Source organism: Camponotus vicinus, unplaced genomic scaffold (genome assembly GCF_025532165.1).
Source record: "Camponotus vicinus isolate PSW18456_S1 unplaced genomic scaffold, iyCamVici1.0 SCAF_6, whole genome shotgun sequence".
NCBI lineage: Eukaryota > Metazoa > Arthropoda > Insecta > Hymenoptera > Formicidae > Camponotus > Camponotus vicinus.
In genome coordinates this window covers 5,005,555-5,029,958 of record NW_028141978.1, presented here as the reverse complement: position 1 = coordinate 5,029,958, position 24,404 = coordinate 5,005,555, and the positions used below count along the sequence as shown (strand labels likewise).

At 39.3% G+C, this 24,404-nt stretch overlaps 1 protein-coding gene across 4 annotated transcripts in view; it reads left to right on the top strand.

The window, feature by feature from the left end:
- Fas1 (fasciclin 1 Fas1 domain-containing) overlaps positions 1 to 24,404 on the top strand; it is a 279,676-nt gene that overhangs the window by 233,767 nt on the left and 21,505 nt on the right. For all 4 annotated transcript variants that reach the window (XM_083102769.1, XM_083102767.1, XM_083102768.1 and 1 more), the window contains one exon: positions 23,928 to 24,170. In XM_083102769.1, the coding sequence (XP_082958895.1) occupies positions 23,928 to 24,170 (243 nt within the window). The remainder of the gene's footprint in view (positions 1 to 23,927; positions 24,171 to 24,404) is intronic.

The following is a 24,404-nucleotide window of genomic DNA, read 5'->3' as shown; positions in this document are numbered from 1 at the left end:
TCGTCGCTGCGAACGTAATCGCTGCCGCTCTCATCGTCGAATGCAGAAGCATACATTTTGACCGCTGCGCAAACTATGCGAGACTCGGGCTAAATGAGGCAATTGCAGTCAGCAAGGAAGCTTCCGGTTCGTGGCAGATTCGCGAAGACCAATTTCATCCTTCGCGCAGTTAGAGTGCGCGAGATAGAAGCTCAGGGAGATACGAAGTATCCGAATTTGCGGAGAGGGACGATATAAAATTTCTAAATAATTTATTTTACAATTGTAGCTATAAAATTATACGTTTTACAACACTTATCGGCACCGAAATGGAGTCGTAGAGCGTATTTCATACTTATCTAACTTGTTCGCTTATCGAGCTGAGAATGCTTATTATTGTTAACGTTATGATAGTCGAGAGGACTCTCGCGGGAACGTTATTGAACGATCACCGCGATACTAACCGTTTAAGAACGTGTGGAAAGAACGTTTGCGACTGGCAATTTGTACCGCTGGCTAGAACGTCGCGTCGAGATAAGCGTTGCATTTCGTGTGTGTGTGCATTCGCGAAGCTGGGAATCGAGCGGAAATGAGAAAGAGAACACGCTTTACGGCAATCGTAAAGATTCTATCCCGCTGGGCGCGACAGCGCCGATCCCGTGTATCGTAATGATTCTAATCTTAGCGAGTTCGCGCAGCCATTTTAGCGCCAGGGTTGCACGCGGAGCACGTGCGCGTACTCGAAATAACTCGTGATAATGTAACACTCCGGGTATATGCACGCTTTCGACAACCCGATCAACTTTACGCAGTAAAACGCCCTTGACTGAATTTTTATACGTTGGACTTAAAAGGCGAGTCTCGAGGATTTTCGAGCCCTTCGATATTGAAAAAGGTGAAGATTTCAAAGATTTTTGAAACTCAAAAATTGAGTCCTTTAGACACAAGATTCTAATAATTTGTCTTTTAGTATTTTAATTAAACAAATAAAATTCTTTATTTTTTGCGCAGTGTTCGTACAATGATACAATATTTTATATATACGAAATGCAGCCGGATAAAAGAATGACCGATGAGATATATTACTACTTAATTGACGCGTATAATAATGCGTCTTTTGACGAGGTCGATGTATCCGGGATATAGGCTACTCCTCGACGAAGAGATGATTTTTCCACATTACGTATATTCTGCTAATCATTTTTTACATTGAACAGCAACACGAGCCAAAACACCGCCATTGACAGGAAATACACTCGCCTGTATTCCTGCATCACACGTGTAACAAATAATTTATACTTGATATACTTAAGTGCAGTTACTCTCTACTTCAATAACAGCATCATCGCTCGGATAACAGGAACAACGAGCCACTTTAGTTCGAACTACTTTATTTAAGTCAATAACAATTTCATTACTCGAGCAGGTGGCACCCGTCAAGCACAAGTACTACAACTATAACTAGGTCACAAAATCACTCTTTACAAGAATGTCTCTTCTCGTCGAAAAATAAGGATTCATATTTATTTCATTTTATTCTTCGCTGTTTCGATATCGACACATGTGGCATTATGGAGCGATGTTAATTAAAAAGCGATCATTTATCAAGTATTTATGTTATTAGATTCTTAAATCCTTAAATGTAATATCTATTTAGCTCTTTAGACTTCAATTCCAATTTTTAATTAATTTTAATTCTAATTTAATTAATTAATCTTACTGAAATGTCAACTTGTTTGAGATTTTAATTTTTAATATTGACTTATATCGTAAATTCTTAAATATTCAACTTTTTGAAGCTCTTGAATTATAAACATTTTAGACATATAAACATTAGTTCAACGATATATAATTCGAAATCCAAGTTTAATAATGCAATCGCGCACAATTTTTAATAATGGCCTACGCGATTATCAAACATTTTTAGCTGATATCGCCCCAAATGTGCAAAGACTCTCGATGCAGTTTCCGTCGATTGAAACGCATTGACTTGTCCAACCCTCCTTCGAGACGCTTCTCATTCACCATTGGACAGCTGTTCCACTTCTCGGCGGAAATTCGAGAAAAATATCGCTGAAACATTATTTCACTTCACGATATATACTGTCACACACGAATGCCTACATGAACGATCGGAACACACAACTCCGTTCTACGATAAGCGCATCCGTTCCGCGGCCTCGCCTCTTGCAATACGTGCCACATTATCTATGTGCGCGTATATAGGGTGATGTGCGCGACTAATGGCGCATTTATGGTATAATTACCTTTGTGATGTACAGATAATGTGTGTGTGTGTGTGTGTATGTGTGGTGACATTAAAAAATTCAGATTATTTGCCTGCTGTACAGTCTATTTTACATTGTAGTTACCATCTGCTTCTGCAACGATATAATTAAAAAATACACGGTTGAATATATATACTTTCGCGTCGCTATGCATAATTGGTTTGATAACTACGTAATTTTTCTTTTCAATCTTTTATTTTTATTGTTACCGGCAACAAAGTCGACAACTGCTTAAGATTAGCATAATCGCGCAGATCACCCTATATACGCTCTGTATGTATGTGTCACATATGTATAATATATATATATATACAAACGTTTTACACAGGACAGAGGAATGGAATGTTCACGTGACAGCTGTCGTCACATGCGATATCGACTGTTTTTCAGCAATGATCCTCGGCACGTCTCGCCTACTGTCTGCACCAGACCCTCTCGGCTCGTAATTTGGATCAAAGGCGACGGAACTTTTCCTAGCAGGAAATGTTCCGACAGATCGCGTCAAATCGTATTAATCGTACTCGTCCTTTGATTCAACGAGCCTGTATGTTGTGTATTTGTGCTCGAGAAACTTCCCGATCGTCGATATAGTCGAGACAAATGAAACGATCAAGTAAGACGATCAAAAAGACGAATTTTTTTTAGATGAAGTGCTTAACATTTTTTTAATACAAATAAAATTGAATATATCGGATCTCTCTTTGACATTGAAAACTTCAAAAATCCTAAGTATGTTTTAAAGATTCTTTCAATTTACGATTCTTAGATTTTGCAAACACCGTGTTTGTCAATCAAATTAGACGGAGTAATTAAAGGACTCGGACTGCCATCGACGGTCGGCGATAGTTTTACGCGAGGTACTAATCACTTACTTCCAGGTTCACTCGCATAGACACTGAGAACGAGACAGGCGGGAAAACTCGATAAATGAAAGACAGCAAAGACAAAGTACCCGAGATCGGTGTGTAGGAGAGCACAGAATTTCATGTTCTGCCACTGCACCACGCGCCTCGTGTGTCTCACACCGCAGATCTCTCGCCGCCTCCTCTCGTAGATCCTCCCTCCATTCCCCTATCGTCCACTATGTCTTTGATCTTTGACTGTGCTCTCTTGCCTTTTGATTTTACATTTCTCTGCGAAAGAGGGACAACACGTCTCACACCACGCGCCAGACCATAATTAAACATAATTGCGTCTGTTACCGGGACATCGAATCAAGGTCCAAGCGTACGCGTCTCTCTAAAGGTGTTTCGGAAAGAATCTATTCAGTTTTTGAGTTTTCCGGCTGTTGAAACGATGCAGAAATGCTGAGATCGCCGAGTAACTTCTCTCTGAAACTTTCTTTGATTCCGATTTGTTCTAGAATTGAAAAGAACTCATGCGACCTCGCGATTCGATGTCCTCGTTATTATATCATTCATCATCGAAAGCAGGAACGAAGGACGATCGACTCTTTGAAACGTTAGAACATATTGTTGATTAAAAATATAGTTAATGAAATTTTAATAACTACGAAAGTAAATAATCAAACAAATATTGGCGCAGATGCGTATTGATCGTTTAAATAATTTTCTACATTATCACATTTTTCCGATAAGCGCGCTGATGTACACACGAGAATCAACCGCACACGTTTGTTCCAAAACTAACAGATGTATAAATAACGAATTTGTGATTTACTGATCGACACGAAGTACACTGTTATCTCGTTTATCCATCCATTTCCTGTTTTGCTCGGACGAAACGGAGTCGATCATTCGTCCTTCCGTTCCACGCTTCCGCTCATAATAATAATGACACACCAGTTGTCACGTACAACAGTACATCTATATAATAGATATATACGAGCACATATATATTATATCTGAAATATATATATACACATCGAGAATTCGAGTTGCTCTACTGTAGCATTATCTCGCGCTTTGAATCGCGTTGCGATCCCTTCTCTCGCCTGTATCCACACAGCGAACTTGTTCACCTTGCTACTTCGGCAAGCATCTTATGCTCATAGAGCCTCTGAGTCTATTCGCTCCTTGTACTTTGTCGAATATTGCGAGTAGCCCTCCCTCCCCTCTTTCAACTCAAGTTCTACAAACCACAACTAACCTCCTTCTTGTGCATTGTTCGCCCGCTAACTTACGCGATCTTTCGAGTATATGATTTGTATACAAGGTGATCGAGAAGCCTGCATTGTGATGTGAGGAGAGTTAAGTTTATTTTTTCCACGGAAATGATGCGTTGGTTATTTATGGTTATAAGTGTTATAAATATACATGTATGGACGGCAGATTTTTTCTTTTGCGGCGCGCGTGAAAAAATCTTTAGATTTTTTCGAGCGGAAGATCAAAGGCGGTTCCTGTTCGTTCGATAACCTTTAATTACAAGATTATTTTTAGTCTGTTCTTCTGAATTTTCCCTTTTAATATTTTCTATAAATAATAAACCTCGCAAGACGAGTTCACTAAGTTTCCCGAAGAGCGTAAAAGGAATTGTTCGAAACTTATAGTCTGGAAGTAATGAAACTAATTTAATATCCGTAACTATCGCATAATAAAGTATCGATTACCTTGTATATCGAGCTATCGAGTATTGACAACGCAGTATCAATCGTAAGGCATTTTTAAATTTATTAATTAATTGCATTGTAGTAATAAATTGAATTTATCATCAAGTATCATAAAATCAATTTTTCAAAATAATCAAGATAAATTGCGAGAATAATAAATAAACGAAATATTTAATATGAAAAAATATAATTACACAAATTATAAAAATTTGCGGAATCAGAAGTAAGGTATTTTAACATTGTATGAATCTGGATATTTATCGAAAGCAAATGTGTATCTTTCACCATTTAAAACCCTAATCTAATGTTTTTCTTTTCGAGTTTGTGAACAAGGATACAGTTGAAGATGCTTCTCGCAATGTTATTTTCGCCAAACGTCTAACTACCGCAATAACAAAAGTGTCTCCGGCGATCGTTCACGACGAACCATGAAATGCGAAAGTAAGAGAGCCGTCGATCTGTTGTGCCTCGCAAAGTTCCTCTCGTTCCGCGCGGAAGAAGAAAATCAGTGGAAATCTCAGGGAAAAAAAAGCATCGCGAAAAGTGGTACTCGGCAAAGTTGATCGTTTATGAGCGCGTGCTACACGACCGACAACTTTTTCTCCGGCACGGCATTAAATCTTTAAGCTCTCCCTCGCGTTCTTCCGAAAAAGGAACTGTACTCGAAAGGAGAAAAACGCGCTACGAGGTGTCGGAAAGTTTTACGTTGCCGGACACGTTTGCGGTCGCCGCGAGCTTCCCATGAGCTTTCGCTAGCGCAAAGATACAACTTTAACCATTTGAGCTAAGCAGGTAGCTCTTTCTCTCTTTCTCCGACATTTATGAAGTGCGTGGAAAAAAATATGGCAAATGATTACGGAAACTTTTATATTTGTCAATCATGGATATCTCTAAATTTTCTTATGAAAGGGAGAATTTTTTTTTATTTTCAAAAATTACAACTTTATAACATCTCTTGGATTCTTTGAAGAACAAAATAACAAATGCACCTTGCGATATTATCGTTTAATTGTCATAAAAGTATTAAGCTTTGTTTAAGTTTTGTTAATGTCACCGTTTTATCGTTTGCTTATTGTCAATATTATTCGCGGATTTTGAATTCTCGCGATAATTGCACGCGCAAACGATTTTATTTATGCAAGGCTCTTGACGTCTGAGCTTTCGACGCGTCGAAGCGTTCTCCGGGATGTTAAGATCACAACTTCGACGTCGCAAATAATTTCATTTCTCTTGTGTAGCTGAACAAAGGGAATCGCGTTGTAAACGCTGGCGAAAAGCTCGCTATGCACTTTGAGATTGCCAGCGAAGCGACGTCGCTTGAGAGAGAGATGGGCCTTTAAGGATTCGCGCGGAACGGAATTCTCCTTTAAGAGAATGCGATCGACGCCGCGGAAAGCTCTGCAACTCGTGGCGCCGCGGCGTTCGCGAGAGAGGCAGTCGGCGAAATTCCACGGAGAGTGTAAGAACTTGGTAACTGTAATTCCTCGAGACGAGACGCTAATCGGAAATTATGCAGAACAATTCGCGAATCCGAGCATTCGAATCGCTTCGATTCTCGGCTTCGAAAGGCGGCCCAGCTCCTCTTGATCGCCTTTGCGCCTCTTCCACGTCACGATCTTCCATTCGCGATATCTATCCCCTTCGTGGAAAGCGGAAGAGGAAAAATTCCTTCGTCGAAAAATTGAAATAGAACGAGACACCGATGGATATCGATCTCTCTCGCGAAAATGCTAGACTCTATGTACTATACTGTATATTGGCATCTATCGCGTCGCAGGCTGCATCTTCTCCGCATTCAGGATATCCGAATATCCAGAAAATGTCATACATCAGAGCGTGAAAATCCATCGAGGATCGATCGGGACTCCCTCCAACATTTTACAAATGGTAAAATGATCAAATGAATGAAAAGAATTCTCTCCTTTTCATTTTTTCTCTCTTTTTAAATTTTGAGAAACTCTATAGGTATTTTCACAAATTAAGTTATAGAATTCGCGAAAACCTTAATAAAGTCTTAATACTTTGAGCTTCGTAAATATTGAATTTTTAAAGCGCGAATGGCATATTGTTCAGAAACTTCAAAATTTTAAACGAGGGGTAAACCGCTGAAGGCATTGCGGTGTACAGATTTGAGCCATTACTGGGCATTGCTTGGGCATTACTGGGCATTACTTGAGCATTATTAGGTTTTATTGAAGTATTAATGCGTATTATGGACGTTATTAAAGTATTATTAAGTCTTTTTTTCCAAATAATAATTTTAAATTTATTAAAATTAAAATTATTAAATTTTAAAAATTTAGCAGTAATGCCCAGGAATTGGGCATTAGTAGGTATTAGTGTACATAATTTTGATCAGCGGTTTACCCCTCGATTTTAAAACTCCGAGATATGTCAGTAATCAAACTTGAATGTATTCAGGACATATCAACGTTCCCGGATTCACGGATCCATTATTTTTCTTCGTTCGCTTCCTTGATTCGTCTCCATAAGTTGAGTCTCGGAAACTTCCTCGTCCTGGTGTTCATCGCGCCGTAACGCATGTGCGATCTCACGTCCCTCGCAGCGTTAATTCGGCGGTTAAAGATTTCACCATCGCGGCGGAGCGTGTGCGGGTGGTTTCATTATGGGCTTCCGGTACAACGATTCACTTCAAAACGGCCTACTTGCCGCTCACGGCGAGGCTCAGGTGCCCGTACTTGCTCATTGAATTATTGCACTTCCGTGGTTACGCACACAGTTAGTACATGAGATCAGTTTAGTTTGCAGCGAACGAGCGTAAACGTCGAGCAAAAGCTACGCGACGGTAACATAGCTGTAACGTCGTCGAGGGAGAATCAGATTTAAGGATGGAGTTAAATCGAATCGCGCTGAGTTCGCGCATGTCGGAAAAAGTTTTCATTAGTAAAAGCGAAAGTGGTTATCTCTCTCGCGTAAAACGTTCCACGGGGATAATTGTATTAAAGCCGATATACGATTCGTAAAAATGTCACGACAGAGAGATCAGCGCGCCAAGTAATATAAAAGTGAAAAACGCGCTTCCGAAGAATACGAAACTTTATAAATCCAGGAGAATTCGAGAAAAATATCGGAGAGACTTGTAAATCTTGTCGCGTTCATCCACAATCCACAAATTCATAAAGTTTCCGAATATCTCTCGCTCTTCGACGATCATCGAAATAATCATTGTTCCCCTACGAATATAATTACCTGCAATTTGCCCGCGTAATATTCTGTCGAGGCAATCAAAGTCTGTATTGGGACCATAACCGGTAACATTATCGATCTGTAATGCCTGGCATTACATTCCGTTAAATGTTCCATTCTGGTGACACACCCCTCCTCCCTTTCCTGACCTGCCAACTCGTCGAACTGTCAGCGACTGCTGCGAAAGTGGGTCGTACAGCTGTCGGGTGTCTCGGCCGCAAAATTTGCCAAGAAAATCCCGACTTCTGTACCGTGAATAATAACGATTCGACACGAAAGGAGATACGGATGTACATACTCGGAAAACGCGCAGCAGCTCCGGGTCACTTGTCGCGTACAAATTCGCCGGGAGTCGCAGCCTCAGCACGATCGTGCGGAAAATTCGCTGAACGAACGTGTACTCGCCTTAGTAACCCCCCGTGCAGTTTCGTATCCTCCATCTGAGATCGAATAATGCACGCGTGATAACGTCGCGAAATAATTCCGCGTGGCAAAACGGTTCTTTTAAATGACGGGATTATTTTCCTAATCTCCGTCAAGTGTACATAATTTTCTGCAGTAGAAGATTGTGAACATATACTTATTTTTCTCTCTTCGTATGGAGATAAAAACGGATAAATGCAAAATGTGAAAATAACAAACGCGCATCCTGCTAATATAATACGAATTAATTATCTGCAACTATAGTAAAGTCGCAAAAATACATTTATTTTTTCTCGCGAATAAAAATTTAGATAATATTAATGCACAATAAAATACATATCGAATCATATTAATACGATAAAAAGAAATTAATGTATTTCTGAAATGCGTGCCACACAATCTGCACGCATGCTAAAAAATTCGGACGATACATCTCGGCACGTGATGGGAGAGATTTTCGTGAAGCGGTGATCGCTAAAATGGACCACAAAGCGTTATTGATGAAAGGGAAAGTAATGGAAAATTGATCGGGTTTGATGACAGCCAGGTGTGAACATAAACGATTCCCCGGCTCGTCGCGCAGTTATTATTTGATTCGACCGTATCGAAGATTAAAACGCACATGCCATCGCGTACGATTAAATATCGCGCATATATTTTTTTCTTGTACTATTTGTTATCTCGTTTATTCGTTTATACTTGCGCAATCGACGCTGAAGTAACCGAAATTTAATTACATTCCACATATCAATATATATTTAATGTTCGCAATATATAATTCAAGCTCTAATAATCGATATGGTAGAAGAATTTTATCGTGTTATGCAAGCTTTTCTAAATAACTACTGTAGCGCAAAAAAAAATACCAAAGAATCTCTTGACATAAAGTGAACAAAAATCGTATTACAGCGCTAGGAGAAAATATTGATTTGGCGAGAATGTTTTACGTTTTTTTTTCCAAAAAAAATGGCAAAATATTTGTCGGAAAATTCAGAATGGTATTTTGACGCGGTCAACAAGGACCATCGATTCTACTTTTGACGTGACCGACGTCGATGAGAGATTGGTAAAAAAAATATATAACGTAAAAGTTGTCGTGTACTCGACACAACACGCGCCAGTACAGACGATCCTTTAGCGTATTATTGTTTAATCCGACCGCGCATGAAATCGAATTACATCGACTGAATATATCGCGCTCGTACCTATGTGTGTTCCACGCCATTTCACGACGAGAGGATTAAAAGCCAAACGATGTTGAACGATCGATACGAGGGGAAAATCGATGTTTGCGTAATGTACGCTAATTAACCGCTAGTTGGCATAGAAAATAGCGCCCTAAATATGCAAATGATGCAAGATGAAAAATTTTGCCTGCGCGAGGAGCGAGAATTGTATGCGACAAAATTGCTGTAGGTATTAAAAATCGTAAAAGAGAGAGAGAATTATGTAAGTATCAAAATTTTTACATTAAAAAATGCAAAAAACTCATTCATGAGAAGAAATTTAATAACACAATGATATCTCTCCCTCTTAGGAATAATATCATACATACGATATATCATACATTCCTCGAGCCGTCAGATATAACTTGGACGTTTTAATATTGGAATATGCACTCTCGAAAATCTTCTCTACCCCGCATTATTAGCGCTATGGATTTAAACTGCGTGCAGGGATCGCGATGCATCCAGGAAGTTGAGCAGCATTTCAAACGGGATAACACCGCCTCGCTGTGGCGCGTTTCGCGCGTAATTCCCCTGAAAAGTTAAACCGGGACGTCCCGTGTGTGCATATTATATGCAGTGTACGGTGCATCTGACACACGAGATGCGCGCCGCCGAGAACGCGTCGCCTACGCGCGGCTGTGACAATCGAGGCGCGGCCGACCGACCGGTTGACATTTTCGCGTTTTCCCGGTCCTCGTGTCGTAATTAATTATCGGTTCACCGCGACGAAAATAGACAGCCGCGCACTCGAGCGGAATTTTGCGCGCATACGTGATAACTGGCGTGAATTCTGTCTTCGGCAGAAATTAGAAATCGACGTGCAATTTCACACGCGTCGACGTCAGTCGACTCGACTCGTTGTCCCCGAACGCGTTTTAAATATCAACGTAAACGTATTCATTAAGTCTGACGGTTGTTATAGAATTGATTAAGAATTGAAAAAGAATTTAAACGATATATTCGAAGACTTGGATCGCTCAGTCTTCAAACAATCACGTATGCGACTCTTGTTCCTCCGGTCGAAAGATAAAATCACGAGTATATGCGAATAAAACACGTCTGTATTTTATATTAACACTATAGCAGACTGCATAAACTGCGTATATAAGATACGATTTTACGACGATCGTAAAACATGTCGAGATATGCCTTACGATTGGTACTCAGCCATTCGCGGAGATCGCATTTTTATAATATATCGCTATCAATATTACTTCCTATACTCATGTCTCACAATCCACAGGCTACGCGATTGCGTCTATCTTTTGGCGATTTCAGACTAGAATTGCGATCGATCAATGCAGTCATGAAACGCTAAAATCTCAAGAATTATGCCACTCGCGTGACACTGATAGATAGTTTAAATTTATTGAATTATAATATTACGCATATATACACATGTATGTACATATGCGCGAGCACATTTTCTGCATTGCGCGCTTTTATCGAGTCGGAAATCAAATTGAGCACGAAGCCTATGGAAATATGTGACAGCGTATCGTATTGGCGTAATTAAGCCCGGCTAATTAGCGACGAGTTTATCGCGCGTTTATCGTATTCGATTGTGAATCATGATGACATAATCGTCGCCAGGCAATACGGTAACGTCTGACGACTTTTGGCGCGGGCGCACACGCGCCTCTATTCCAAATTACGCCAATACTTGCGGCCGAGTATAACCGAGAGAAATTGTGCGATAAATATTTGCGCGTCGTGTACATGCGCAAACAACGGCGCTTCGCGAGTTAATTGGCTGCTAGGGTGTTCAATAATAAGTTAATATTGCCGCAACACTAATAATAAAACTCGATTGTTCAAGTCGATCGATAGAGGGAATCGAGAGCAGCAGCCGTTGCTCTCGATTCGCAAAATTACATTATGATTATTTGGAAGAAATTTTGAGCAAATTTTTAGTTTGTGCTACAAATGTAAATACTTTGAAAATTTAGCATGAATTGCAATTTTCAACTTTGCAGCGCTAAAAGATTAAACGCACTTCGCTGAAAGTTTCTCTCTATTATAAAGCCTGATACTTTTGTACATAGAATGGCTTTCATGCCCTAATTTACAGGATGATCGTCAAGAATCATCAAATTTCACGTTAAAACATTGACTATTTGATTGCAACGTTATTAAATATTATAGCTTTTCCTGAGTTGAGTTTTGCGACGTTTGTTCATCCTGTAGCAAAAGTTCTTCCAGCACCCGATAGCACACGTTGGATCCATCGATCTACAGAAAGACACAGATAAGACTATTCACCCCTGTCAACTCACACCCAGCCCATCTTCTTGGCAGGGAATTACATGCGAAACGCTTACAATGTCTCTTACAGCGAGCGACCTAATTACAAGTTTACCTTTCTCTGTTTTCTGTTCGCTTCTTATGTTATGGACCAACCCTGGTTTCCGGTTTCTCTATGCAGTCCTTCAAGGTAATTCGCCACCGGCTTTTTCTCTACTTTCGCCTTGATTTCTATCTCTCTACTACATTCTAATACATTCATTCGGATCATCGCTACGTCACCATGTCACTATAATTATACAGAGCATCTTTGAATAGATATATATTTAATTAGCTGTCAGATCTAATCAGACGAGAGATTTCGTTTCAAATATTTACGTTCTAAAAGTTCTCTCTCTGATCAAATAACGATGAAATCTTATGCAAAACATGTGTCATGATATTTGATATTTAAAATGTGCCATTTGATATTTAAAACAAAAACGATAAAAGAAAAGGATAAAAATTCGAGTTAGACATATGAAATATAAAATTTTGTAGTATTTTTTTATAGTGACATATACACATATACATCATACATACATCATTCACACAAACAGCCCATTCTGAATTATTTTCGACTCTCTTTTATCACTTTTTTGTTATCTGTCTCTTTCAACATTTCTCTATCTTGTCATAAGCACATTCACGTCTTTTAAATAGTTTCGTTTCTTCATGTGCCTCTTCTCGTGCGCCGCCATATCTCCTCGCTCATCGTCGTTACCTTCACCGCCGATGTTCGATTTTATTGGCGAAGAGATTTCTCCGGGATCGATGTAACGAAAGAAGTAGTATCGCCTCGAAAAAGCGGAGGACGTTGCTCTCTCTCTCTCAGATCCTTGGATGCTGTTATCCAAGGATCGTCTCGTACGAAAGCCCTTACTCATCTTCCCGGCGGAAGATGATGCCAAATTTTTTGCCGTCCATGCGCGCTCACATCCTTCTGTAAAAGGAAGAGCGCCTTCATGTTTCATCGATCCTGCGCTTGCGAGCAGCGTCGCCCATAAATGCGGACACTGGCGCGCATTACATGACGTCGCCGAGCTATGCAAACTATGAACCACCGTGAGAGCTTGATGTGCGCCTTTTCTGCGTCCGTCCATACACCGAGCAAGTAGAGAAGCAGCAAAGTGCGAGAATAGCGTGCGCGTGCCCGCATGCTAAGGCGAAAAAGAAGCGAGAAAAAACGAAGAAAATATAAAAATAAAAAATAAAAATAAAATGCACATACGCGCACGCATTCGCGCACGCATTCGTGCGCATTCGCGAGCGTAGAGCGACCGCTGACTTTGCATTTTGTAGTCGGTGTTTTTTATGCGTCCTATTGCCTCTCTTTTTCAGCACTCTTTCAAATCCCTATTTCCTCTCTCCCCAGGCCCGTTACCCCGCCTGACCTCATCCTCCTCACGCTTGACGCGCCCGGTAAAAACGCGCATTTTTTTCTTCTCTTTTTTTTTTTGCACGGCACCATTATGCCACCCAGCGCGATTTTTGAAGCCTTTTCCCCGGGATTGTACCATCGCTGCTATTTATGATGCAAATCGAAGCGGATTCCGTCCTACTTATTCCTCTTTTTTTCTGTGGTACATCTTTGCACAGACCCATTAACGATTTCTAAAATCTAAAAATCGGATTGTTGAAATCTCGGCTGTTGTGCATTCTGACGAGGCTCTCAAAAGTATAGACAACTGTACAGGAGAATTTAAAGATATCTAACATCTTTAGCAGAGATTTTGAGATCTTTGTCAATACTTAGATGTCGAATATTACATTTATGTCTATTTCCGTGAATCCTTAAAATTCCTTTATTAAATTTTCAAAAATTTAAACTTAGAATATTGAAATATTTAGGAGACCAGTTTAGGAGACCAGACATTTTAAATAAACATGTTTATTCTACATATTTTACTGAATTTTTCGAAATATTTTTCACTTCATTCGTTCAGAATAAAAGATAATAAAATTATAGAGATTTTTTAAATAAAAAGTGATGAGAAACAATATTTTTATTGTACCTTATCACGATAAGTCCAGTAATTTACTAAAAATACAATTTTTTCGTTTACAGATATAATTTATTATTAATAGATTTTTCTTGTAAAATATTCGTTTTTCGACTGGAGACGAGTTTCCAATTTTGTCGACGAGTCAAAAATCAAATTTTGCCAATTTTGCCTTGCAAAGCAAATTAAGCCAAGATATTATTTAATCGTTTTTTACATCTAATTTGATGGACGGATAATTTTAGTTAATGTTTAAGTGCGAGTTATTATAAGTTTTAAAGTGAATAAGAGTAAAATACAAGGATAACGAGGACCTCGAGAATGATGGTGGTTTTTGCACGTTTCTCAACTTGTAATTGGAACAAAATAGAATTTATATTTGAGTTTGTTACACAGTATGTTCTGTAATTGTGTGCTTTTCCAGAACCAGAAATACCAAAAATTAATCTAAAAATAATGACTGTTGCAATATTAAGGTATCATTAATAAAATTTAACGATCTAGTTAAAAATTTAATGAAAAACGCAGCAATAAAATTTTAAACTTTAATTGCAACTGTTTTAACAAAATTTTGATTTTCTTATAACTGTATTATTAGTTATTTATTATATTTGATATTGGACAAACTGAATTTGCATCACGAGATATCGATCGCACATTTAATCATCAATTTATTATGAGGAAAAAGCGCACAACTTATGTAATATCTCGTGAGTGAATACTTTATGAATATTTTATCTCTCAGAAGAATTTATTTACCCGATATATACAAAGTTAACCGATAAAACCAACCATTACGGATATCGCGTATTATCGATCGCGGACTCATTTCAGAATATGCCAAGCCAATCCTAACCGATTCCTAACCGAAGATCCGAAGAGAGAAAATCGTGCCTTGCACTCGATTGCACTCGAAACGCACGCTGCGAGCATCACAGACAAAACTTATGGTTTAATTTCGTTATAGCATGCCTGATAGATTGTATGATATGTATATACGGACGTTAACGAGGACATAGTCTCGACACATAACACACACGCACACACACATATATGCACGCATACAAGCATATACATGTACACACGTATACACATGACACTTGCATGTCAGCAATTTTCATATTATCGATAGAATTCTAGTTTTCTATCACGCATAGTCGAAAAATGATATCAAGTGGACATTACGAAAGAAGTTGTTGATTTATGAAACTTTGCTTTATGTTCAATACTCAGGTTAAGAATCCGCAGAATCCAAGATTCTCAAGATCTCTTGGAAGCTTTGGCATTCTCGTATTCTCGCATTTCGAGATTTCTGAGTTTCTCCGCTCTCGGGAAGTTGAGTGATTGTCTGCCACCCGAAACAAGGATCCTTCTGGATTCATTACTCAACACGCGGTCGTTCGCCATTTACAATCCTAAGGAAAGGAAGCCCGGGTTTCCGACGCGCCGCGCGAAAGAAGCGGGAAGTCTCGGGGAAATGAAATATGCCGTTGCGAAAAAAAGTCCGCGGAAAGCTTTCTCTCTTTCTCTTTCTTTCCTTTCTTCTCGCGAGTTTTCCATAGTGAAGACAAGGCGCGCGCCAAACAAGCGTCGTAAATTTCAGGTCCCTCCTCGAGAGAATCGTACCTCATCGAGAGAGGGAATGCAAGCGAGCTGCCTTCTTGCAGCCGCGTGTCGACAGTGGCTTTATCTCGGAAGAAAAGCGTCCGGTCAAATGTAAGAAAGTTCGCGAGAAGTTCCGGGGCGTTCTTCGTACCTTCGTGACGGAAGCGGAATCACAGTGATATCTGCCTGCACTTTTTAAAAGTCGCGAATATTAACTCGCGAAATTACTTGTATTTCGATATTCCTTTTTCGTACAGAAACGAAAAAACTAAAGTCATGTAGCTTGTATTAAAAAGTTAATAAAACATGTTTTTTTGTATACGATTGTTACTTTGATTTGTAGAATTTGAGATTTTCATGGTACGATTTTGCCTAAAATTGGAATTATTGAATGATGGAACGCAAACGTGCGCCATTAAATCGAAATGCTTGTTAAATAAAATAAAATAACGCGTCCCATTTCGGTGACATAAACGTTTGGCGATCAGCCGCATCATTAATAACTTTATTCACGATCAATCACATAGCCAATCTAGAGCTTGCTCGCGTTTTTACTATAACTGCGTGTCACTCCGAATAATGAACATCGATACTAATGACGTGTTAATAATCCGAAAAACGAAAACGCTGACATAAATATATCCTCGGGCATTGAAAAGCTATTTCTATCCTAGAAAAAAATCACTGTGACGCATTAGTCATTTTCAATATTAAAATGATGTTTTAAATCGTTCAATTCCCTCTCCCTTTATTTAACATGGAATTATTATTCCTATTATTCTGAAACCAGCTTTTTATTTTCGCTTTAATTTAGATTTTAATATAAATGTAAAAACAATTAATTTGCAATTATTATCCCTTTTAATAATAAAAGAATCTATATAAATTTTATGCCTTGTAATCCATTATCGTTCCAATGTGCGATTCTAAAAGTATAATGCCACTTTGATTCTAGCGAAAACAAAAATTACTTTAAATTTTCCGGATGCACTTTTGCGATAATAATAAAAGAGGCTATACAAGTTTCATGACTTTTGATGGCTTATCATTCTAACGTGCGAGCCCAAAAATACAATTCCATATTGGTTCTAGTGAAAAATTATCTCAAATTTTCCAATGCACTTTCGACGTGATAAAAATTTTGTAAAGTTCGCAAGTTTATCCTAAAATAAGTGCTAATACAGTTCGCAAATATAACCGACTATTAAGCCGACTATTAACCGATTATTAATGCAATCATTTGGACAGGACCGGTAAAAAATAACGCAGCCGCGTGTGTCGCGGGAGTGACTTTTACGAGATCGTTAAAGGAAAACTTGAGAGACACTCGTCCGTTCGCTTCTCTTCTCCTCTATCGCTGTATCCGAATGTAGGGCGTAAATTTTCGACGTTCGGCGTTATACGACCAACTTACTCCTTACGTTTTTATCAGACCGTCGATCGATGGCGCGCACGCGTGCGATTGGATCCCGTAAATCGATGTAACCCCGCCAAGCCACGCTGACCCTCGACGCGGGTCTAATAATGTACAGGGGGAGGAATGTATTGGAGGAGGAACCACCGTGATATATCGAGTTTAGATTTCTAACGCACGAGATCGAGTGGGATTTAGGGAGGATCTGCTCCTTCGTCCGGCGTTGCGGCGACGATAAAGGATTTACGAGCGGAATTTTGTTCTCCGCCGTTGTAATGGGTTTCCTGATGAAGATTGAATTCGGGCCTCTTTCGGCACGTTTTGCGAATCTCCGGATACATTCCTTTGTCTTCCTTTCTTTCTTCTTTTTTTACACCCGATATAATTGTGAGATTCGTACGGAAATTATTTATTACGGGTTTCTTTCGGTTTATTGAGAGTTTAAAGAGTAAATTTTTCAGTGCGCTAGAGAGAGGGAAGCTAAAGGGGCGCGATGAAACAAAACGAGACATGTGACGGCTCGTCATTTTTTTATGTTCTGATTGATTGATGACTTGGAAACAGCGCTCGTACGAATTACTAGCTGCCGCCTGTGGATGAGAATGCACTGTTTTCTCTTACCTTGCAAGGAAGATTAATAACAAATACATAAATGCTCTCGAGAACTATTAATATATAATTATATAACAATTGTTATATTATATTCTATTGAAGTTAATTTCAACGCATTTCAATACAATCGCGTAATCTTCTCGTTTCTCGAAAGAAACTATCATTTTCGCCATCCCTTGTAAATAGCGTCGATTTTCAGTCGCGGCAAGTATCAAAAAAGGAAGAGAGTTTCCTCGGCGACGAAGATGATCGCGTTGTTTCGCCGAGAGCGAAACTTTTTCGCACAACACTCTTGCCGCCCGAGAAGTTAGTACTTTGGATGCGCTGTAAAAATTTCATTTCCAAAGTGTATTATCCAACGCGCGCGAGAGATGAGCGCGCGATTACGCGATAGATGCTCATATAAGGACTATTTTACGATTACGATGACTACAAGGCGCGCTCTTTACGACGGAACGTTGATTACGGGCCCAGCCGCCGCGAGTGAAATCTTCCTTGTAAAAAGATCAGTCAGTATTTAGCGACAGTCGCACTGCACGTTGCACTGCTAGAATTGATTAGTCCTATGAATGTCGCATGCTCGAATGTTGAATACGGGAGAGCACCGATATACACGACGGATACACATGTCAATCAAGTTTTGCATCATCTTCCTTTCGGTGAGCACGCGAAATAATTTCAAATAAGTAAATTATTAAATTCCAATATTCGAAGCAAGATTTTTGGAAAATAGACTATTAGTTATCTAGCGTCTCTGTCGGAAGATGCGAGAAAATCCTCGAATAATTTAGAGGAGAAAGCTCGGAAGCTAGAAATATAGAGCTTAGAGAAAAGACGGAAATTTTCATCGTTATATTTATAGACAGCATCTCGGTTACTTCGTCGCGTGCGATACCGAAGATTTATAAGTGAAATGGGGCAAAACTTTCTTCAACATGTGTATAACGGTATATAAGTTGGAGAAGCGCCGCGTTTCTCCCATGATTCTCACAGATCATGATACGGCCCTCGCGACATTCACATAACGGCATAACCGCGATCTCACGTGACATATCTATCAGTGCATTCGATCATGAACGCTGTTACCATTCATCACCCTTTCTCGAATCATCTCATCATCTCGCCTAATCTATATATCGCTATAATCGTTCCCGGGACGCTCCCGGAAAGACGCGTATCAGTCGTGGGAATGTTATATTCCGCAAGTAATCTCCAGTCCATTTTTCTTTAGCAAATGCGTAATCTTAATTGCTTGGAGTCATTCGAAAAGAATGAAAATTAAAGAGTTTTGCGCGGTATTTAAGCGCTTTTTTTAAATTAAATTCTTGCTAAAGAAAGGTCGACGCGCCGTGTGAATTCCTTGAGAAAATAACTCCCGCCGCTGGGATATACGTCTCTCCTGGGGCACTCCACCCACGATGATTATAATTAATGCATAGTTTAATTAAATACAGACCACACAAACTCCTGGGTTTTCGGATCCAGTATTTCAAGGGAATCTTTGGTTTTTCGAAGAAACTCGGATCTCCCGGATATCATCGCATCCGGGGGATCGTAAACGGTTGAGCGGTTGCGAAAATATTTGTTTTTATCAGCCCTTTTGTTCTATCCGACCCGAGGGAACGTAACCGCGAAAGTTCGTGAGAATGTTTCTTGATAGAAATCCTCGGGGGCCCGTAGATCATAATTAATAAATAAGCTCTCTAAACGACGTCGTCGTCGTCTTGCCATTATTCACGATGAGTATCGCGGCAGCGGCGTAGCGATATCGTCGTTTTCATGCGAAATGACGTTTATCGTAATTACCCGTCCAGGCGCATTGAACGCACTAAATTTCCATGGTTCTCTATTAATTACCTACTGATAATCTCGACCTGTAATTTACAATACGCCGGAGGACCCTCCATCGAAAAATCGCGCGTCGATTCAACCGTCCCGTACGACCAGCTTAATTAATCGCAGTTGCAAATGACTGAGTAACCCTTGTAATCGGTGACTAATTAACCTTCTGTGCGCCGCCGTAGCGACGTCACGTCGCGAAGAAAAATAACTCGCTTTTCCTCTCTCTACTTGGTTACTCGATCAATTTACAAGCGATATTAATTCGCTAGCGTATAGAGTATATCGACGTGATAGTAGTAAAAAATCGCGATGGTGCGATCAATCTTTCTTGCTGACGGAGAACGTGCGCCTCGAACTGTTTTACGTCGTCGGGAGAAACGAGCAAAAGACGGGGAATCGATTTTTCTTTCAGAGAGGACACGCGGAGCTCCCGAATAAAAGGAGTCTCACGCTTGATCCCTTTCTCTCTCTCTCTCTCTATCTTTCTGTGTATTGTTACCGTCGAGAGCGCGATCTCTTTCTCTTTTGTATTTTTTTTCTTTTTTTTCTTGATCAATTGTGTACATGTGTCTACTATTTTTATATTGATTCAATGATGTTATTCTGTGGTGCTTTGCATGTCTCTATTGGACTCTGCATGTCGTATAGGGCATCGTAAGTACTTATTAAATGAACTCGTCATAAGACTACGAAAAAATACACACGACACTTTTCAGACGCCAATCTCGTCGCCGAAGGGCCATGTATATCCGCGAATCCATCGATCTACGGATGCTCGGTTTCGAATCTGCTTCGAATCTTGAAATACTCCTTATGGATCTTTGGATTCGTGGATCGTTTAAGATCCCTGAATGTTCAGATTCTTGTTGAAACCGAAGATCTTGGAGATCTTGGAGAATCCTCGGATCTCGGGATGGCTGAATCTCCCGATCCGTTTCAGACAATCGAAATCGTAGATCCTTCCTCAGATTCTAACATTCGGGGATGTCACGCGGATCGTCTGATCCTTGAACATTTAAATTTTTGTACACAAGTAGTAAAATCCAGGATCGTCTCTACGACGACGTCTGGCTATTTACATAAAAATACGATCGAGGAATCTCGTTTCGCTGATCCGTTCTAGTACGTGATATAAATTTGAGTCAAAGAAAGTTAATATTATTGTGATATAAATAATAGAATAAATAAAAAAAAATGATAAAAAGCAACGAAGTAGAGCATCGAGCTTAATCAAAATGAAGAAATATATATATCTCGATAGAATAAAGATAAAAGAATCGGATAGATAGAAGATCCAAGATTCTAGTAATAAAAATCTCAAGATTCTCTAAATCTTTATTTTCTTTAATCTATTGATCCTCGAAACCTCAATTAACTAAATATCTAAAATCCTTGGAATAATTAAAGATCCACAAAGATATTTCAAAGAATCACCAAAAATCTCTGCTACGTGCTCTTTGAAACTGTTCCGTGTTTCAAGATGTATTTCTGCTGCAGAACGAAAACTTTGCCGACACGTATACAACTTCACGGCTCGATGCTCTGAATACAAAAGAACGTAGCCGAGCGAGAGGTTGAGAAAAACAGAGGAACGAGCCTTCGCCGATCGATACGATTTCAAGTTGCGGAAGAGAAGTTCTCTTCCTCTCCTCTTAATCTTCCGTCGCACAGGGCGAGCCTCGTGGCGCTGCGCGTCTCTCGCCCTCTTACATTTTTATTAATTTGTCCCGACATAGAAGGAAATCCTAGCAGTAGCGATATATCATTATTAAATTCGCCTTTTTTCGTTCGGACAGATAGCCCGGCTAACGATCGCCGATCGACTTCTGTTACGATTCTGTCCGCCCCCTCCCCTCGTTTTTCTCTGTTTCTTTTCATCTTTCTTTTTTACTCCTGTATCAATATTTTTCTCCCGCAACACCTTCAGGTGCCTAGGTAATCCTCCCTTTCGTTTAGTTTTCGGCTTTCCCATTGGCCTCACGAACCTGCAAAAGAGAGATTAACGAGAGAGACGAGCAAAAAGAAAGGGAAAGCGAGAAGGAAGGTGAAATAAATAGGTGGAAGAGGAAGAGGAGACGGAAAAAAGAGGGATTTGTGCCACGAAGGAAATGCTGACAACATTCGGCAAACGGGAAAGGAACGCGAGAAATGACTTCCGCAGATTTTCCTCGCGCAAAGGCCGACGTTGTTCTAATCTGGGAGTGTATAAAAAGACTACCCATTTTTTAGTAATACTACCAAACCGACTGGTGCATCGAGAATCGTGTAATTTTGCGCTTACAACAGACATATCGAGAAAAAGGGGCGACAATCAAAGTCGAAAATTTGTTCGAGACAATCTTAAATTTTCAAATCTTTCGATTTTATTTCGTTTTCTAAAATATTATAATAAGTAATCGTTCTTTTCAAATTACGATTTGCACTTTTATTCTCCTATGATAGTACAGAGAAATTCAAAAAGATTACTCCTCTCTTCCACCGCGCGTTCGCATAGATCAATAATATCCAAAAGTAATTTCCCGACACAATGATCGGATTTCGTGTATTCTATTGGTTTCTCGCGCGATTCCATCTCTATTTTGCGTCGAAAGTCTTCCTCTTTGCTTTCCGGTCATTCTCTCTCATTAAGCCCGTCTATGAACACCGAGAACCACATCGAAGCTGCGGGCGTTGTGAATGGCTAACTGCCATCTCGTTAATTACCTTTTCGTTTTTTTTTCATGGTATAATCCGATCCGACTAGAGTTGTACGAGAAAAAATATCCGTTTTAACTTTTGCGTTATATTTTTTTCCATCCCTCAAATTTTTCAAATCTCTACATGTTCTCTTCTATGATATCTCGTAAACCATTTTTTTACGAAAGGAACATTGGATTTTCTGTGCTTGTTCTCAGCAGGAAAAAGACGAGAGAGGGTCTCCTTCTCTTAACTATATTCCTCTCGAGAGTTAAACGTTTAAATTTTTCAAGATTTTCAAAATATTTCGTCTTCCGTATAATTTACAGAAAAAATCTCTCCAGTTAAGATTTATCAAAAGAGCGCCATATATTTTAGAATAAAAAGTACTTGTCAAATTATATTGTATTTACGATGTATTATTTTAACACATTTTTAAAATTCATTTTAAAGTTGCAATTTTATTACATTGCGTAAAAAAATAGAGGTGATTTTTTAGAGAATATTTAAATACGACGCGACATGTTGTTTTAATATTTTTGATAAAAGATATGCTGATATTATCTTTGTCGATAATTTTGATGTACTCGGTGTTGATATGTCGCGCTTCATAGTGGGATATCACTTAGTTTCTTATACGGAATTATCGGAAAATCACGCGACATGTATTAAAATTTGGTAAGAAATTTGTTCATGTGTTTTTGTAGTATCAAGAATTTCTGATTAAGTTAAATGTCATTATTCCTCCTTACTTTTACTAGCCACCGAATTACGTCGAAATTATTTACTTCTTTTAGTTTCTACGAGTTTCCGTAATTTAATCGCGTCGCATGATTTTCCTCCGTACAAGAAGTACAATTGGCACTCCGAGTAATTGGGACAAGGAACGTGGATTATATGTGTGTCACGTAATGTTGCCACTTCCGTGAACTACCAACGGTCACATCCGAGTCACGCTTTCTTTTCCCTTACACCTTGTCTTCTTCCCATAAGTAATTCATTTCGTCTCTTCCTCACGGCGCAAGTTACACGAAGCTGCAAGTTCGTTACGCCAGTCTAATTGCGACTGTTTCGTCCACGACTCTCTGAATTTCAAGTATTTGTTTGAAAGATCTTAAACGATCTTTTAGGAATCTCTCTTAATGTTCTTTCAACGATAATTATCATTTCCACATAAAATATTATTTCCTCATAAACAATTTTATTTTTCTCCAAATTATACATGTCGATTTCTATCAGAATTCACCAGTCGGTCGAATCTTATAGATTTTTCAACGAAGATTTCAATCAACTTCAGCTCGTCGAAAATAGCTGGCGATCAAATATGAGAATCAATTTACGGGAATTCATAGGAAACGAAGACGTAATGGAAACTCCGAGAGCTTACTTCGTGAACTTCGCGCGTTGACTTGTGTTCCTTATCCTCCGACTTCTCCAGATCCTCTTTTAACTTTTCTTATTTTTGTCGCTTTTCGTGTTTTTCTGCGAAGAGTTAATGGCGTCCGGATTCAGCGTGGTTCATGTAAAATTCCGTTACACGAAAAGGCGTCTCTGCCGATTAACGCGTAATGGAACGCTGATGACTTTGAGCCGAAGTTGGACGCCATCGATTCTCCCATCCCTTATAAATAATCTCGATGTCGTCTTCTGGGTGTTTCCTCTTTCTGTTACGTTTCTATTACGCTTTTTTCATTTGTGTATCTCATTTTCTTTTCCCTTGAAACACGGCACCTCGTGGAACCGAGGCGCAACGAGCACCGCGTAACCGATTGACAGAAATCTTTTTTCTCCGTGTAGGAAAAGGAGGACGGACCGGTGTACAAGTTTTATGAGACCATCCGCGATTTCGGAGAGGACATCATGAGCACCATCAGTTACTTGCGTGAGGTTACCCTCTTTGCGCCTAGCAACGAGGCGCTGGAGGAACCAGGCGTGAAGCAGATGCTGCAAGACAAGAAGCGCATCAGGGAGATCCTCAAGCTGCATTATGTCAAGGAGAAACTAACCATCGAACATATCAAGAATAAGAGCATCAGCCAAGTAAGTCTTATTTTTTCTTTGCGTTTATATATGTGATGATAAAATCTAAAATTGTGATACAAGTCGAAATTGATGTGTAAAGTTATACATTTGCATCCTATAATAGATGAGATAATAGATGTTGTCATATAATAGATGAGATATTGTGAAATATTAATTTCGCCTATGTAATTGTTTATATACAGGCTCTAAGTATACGATAAATTATATAATGACATAATGATAATTTGTAAG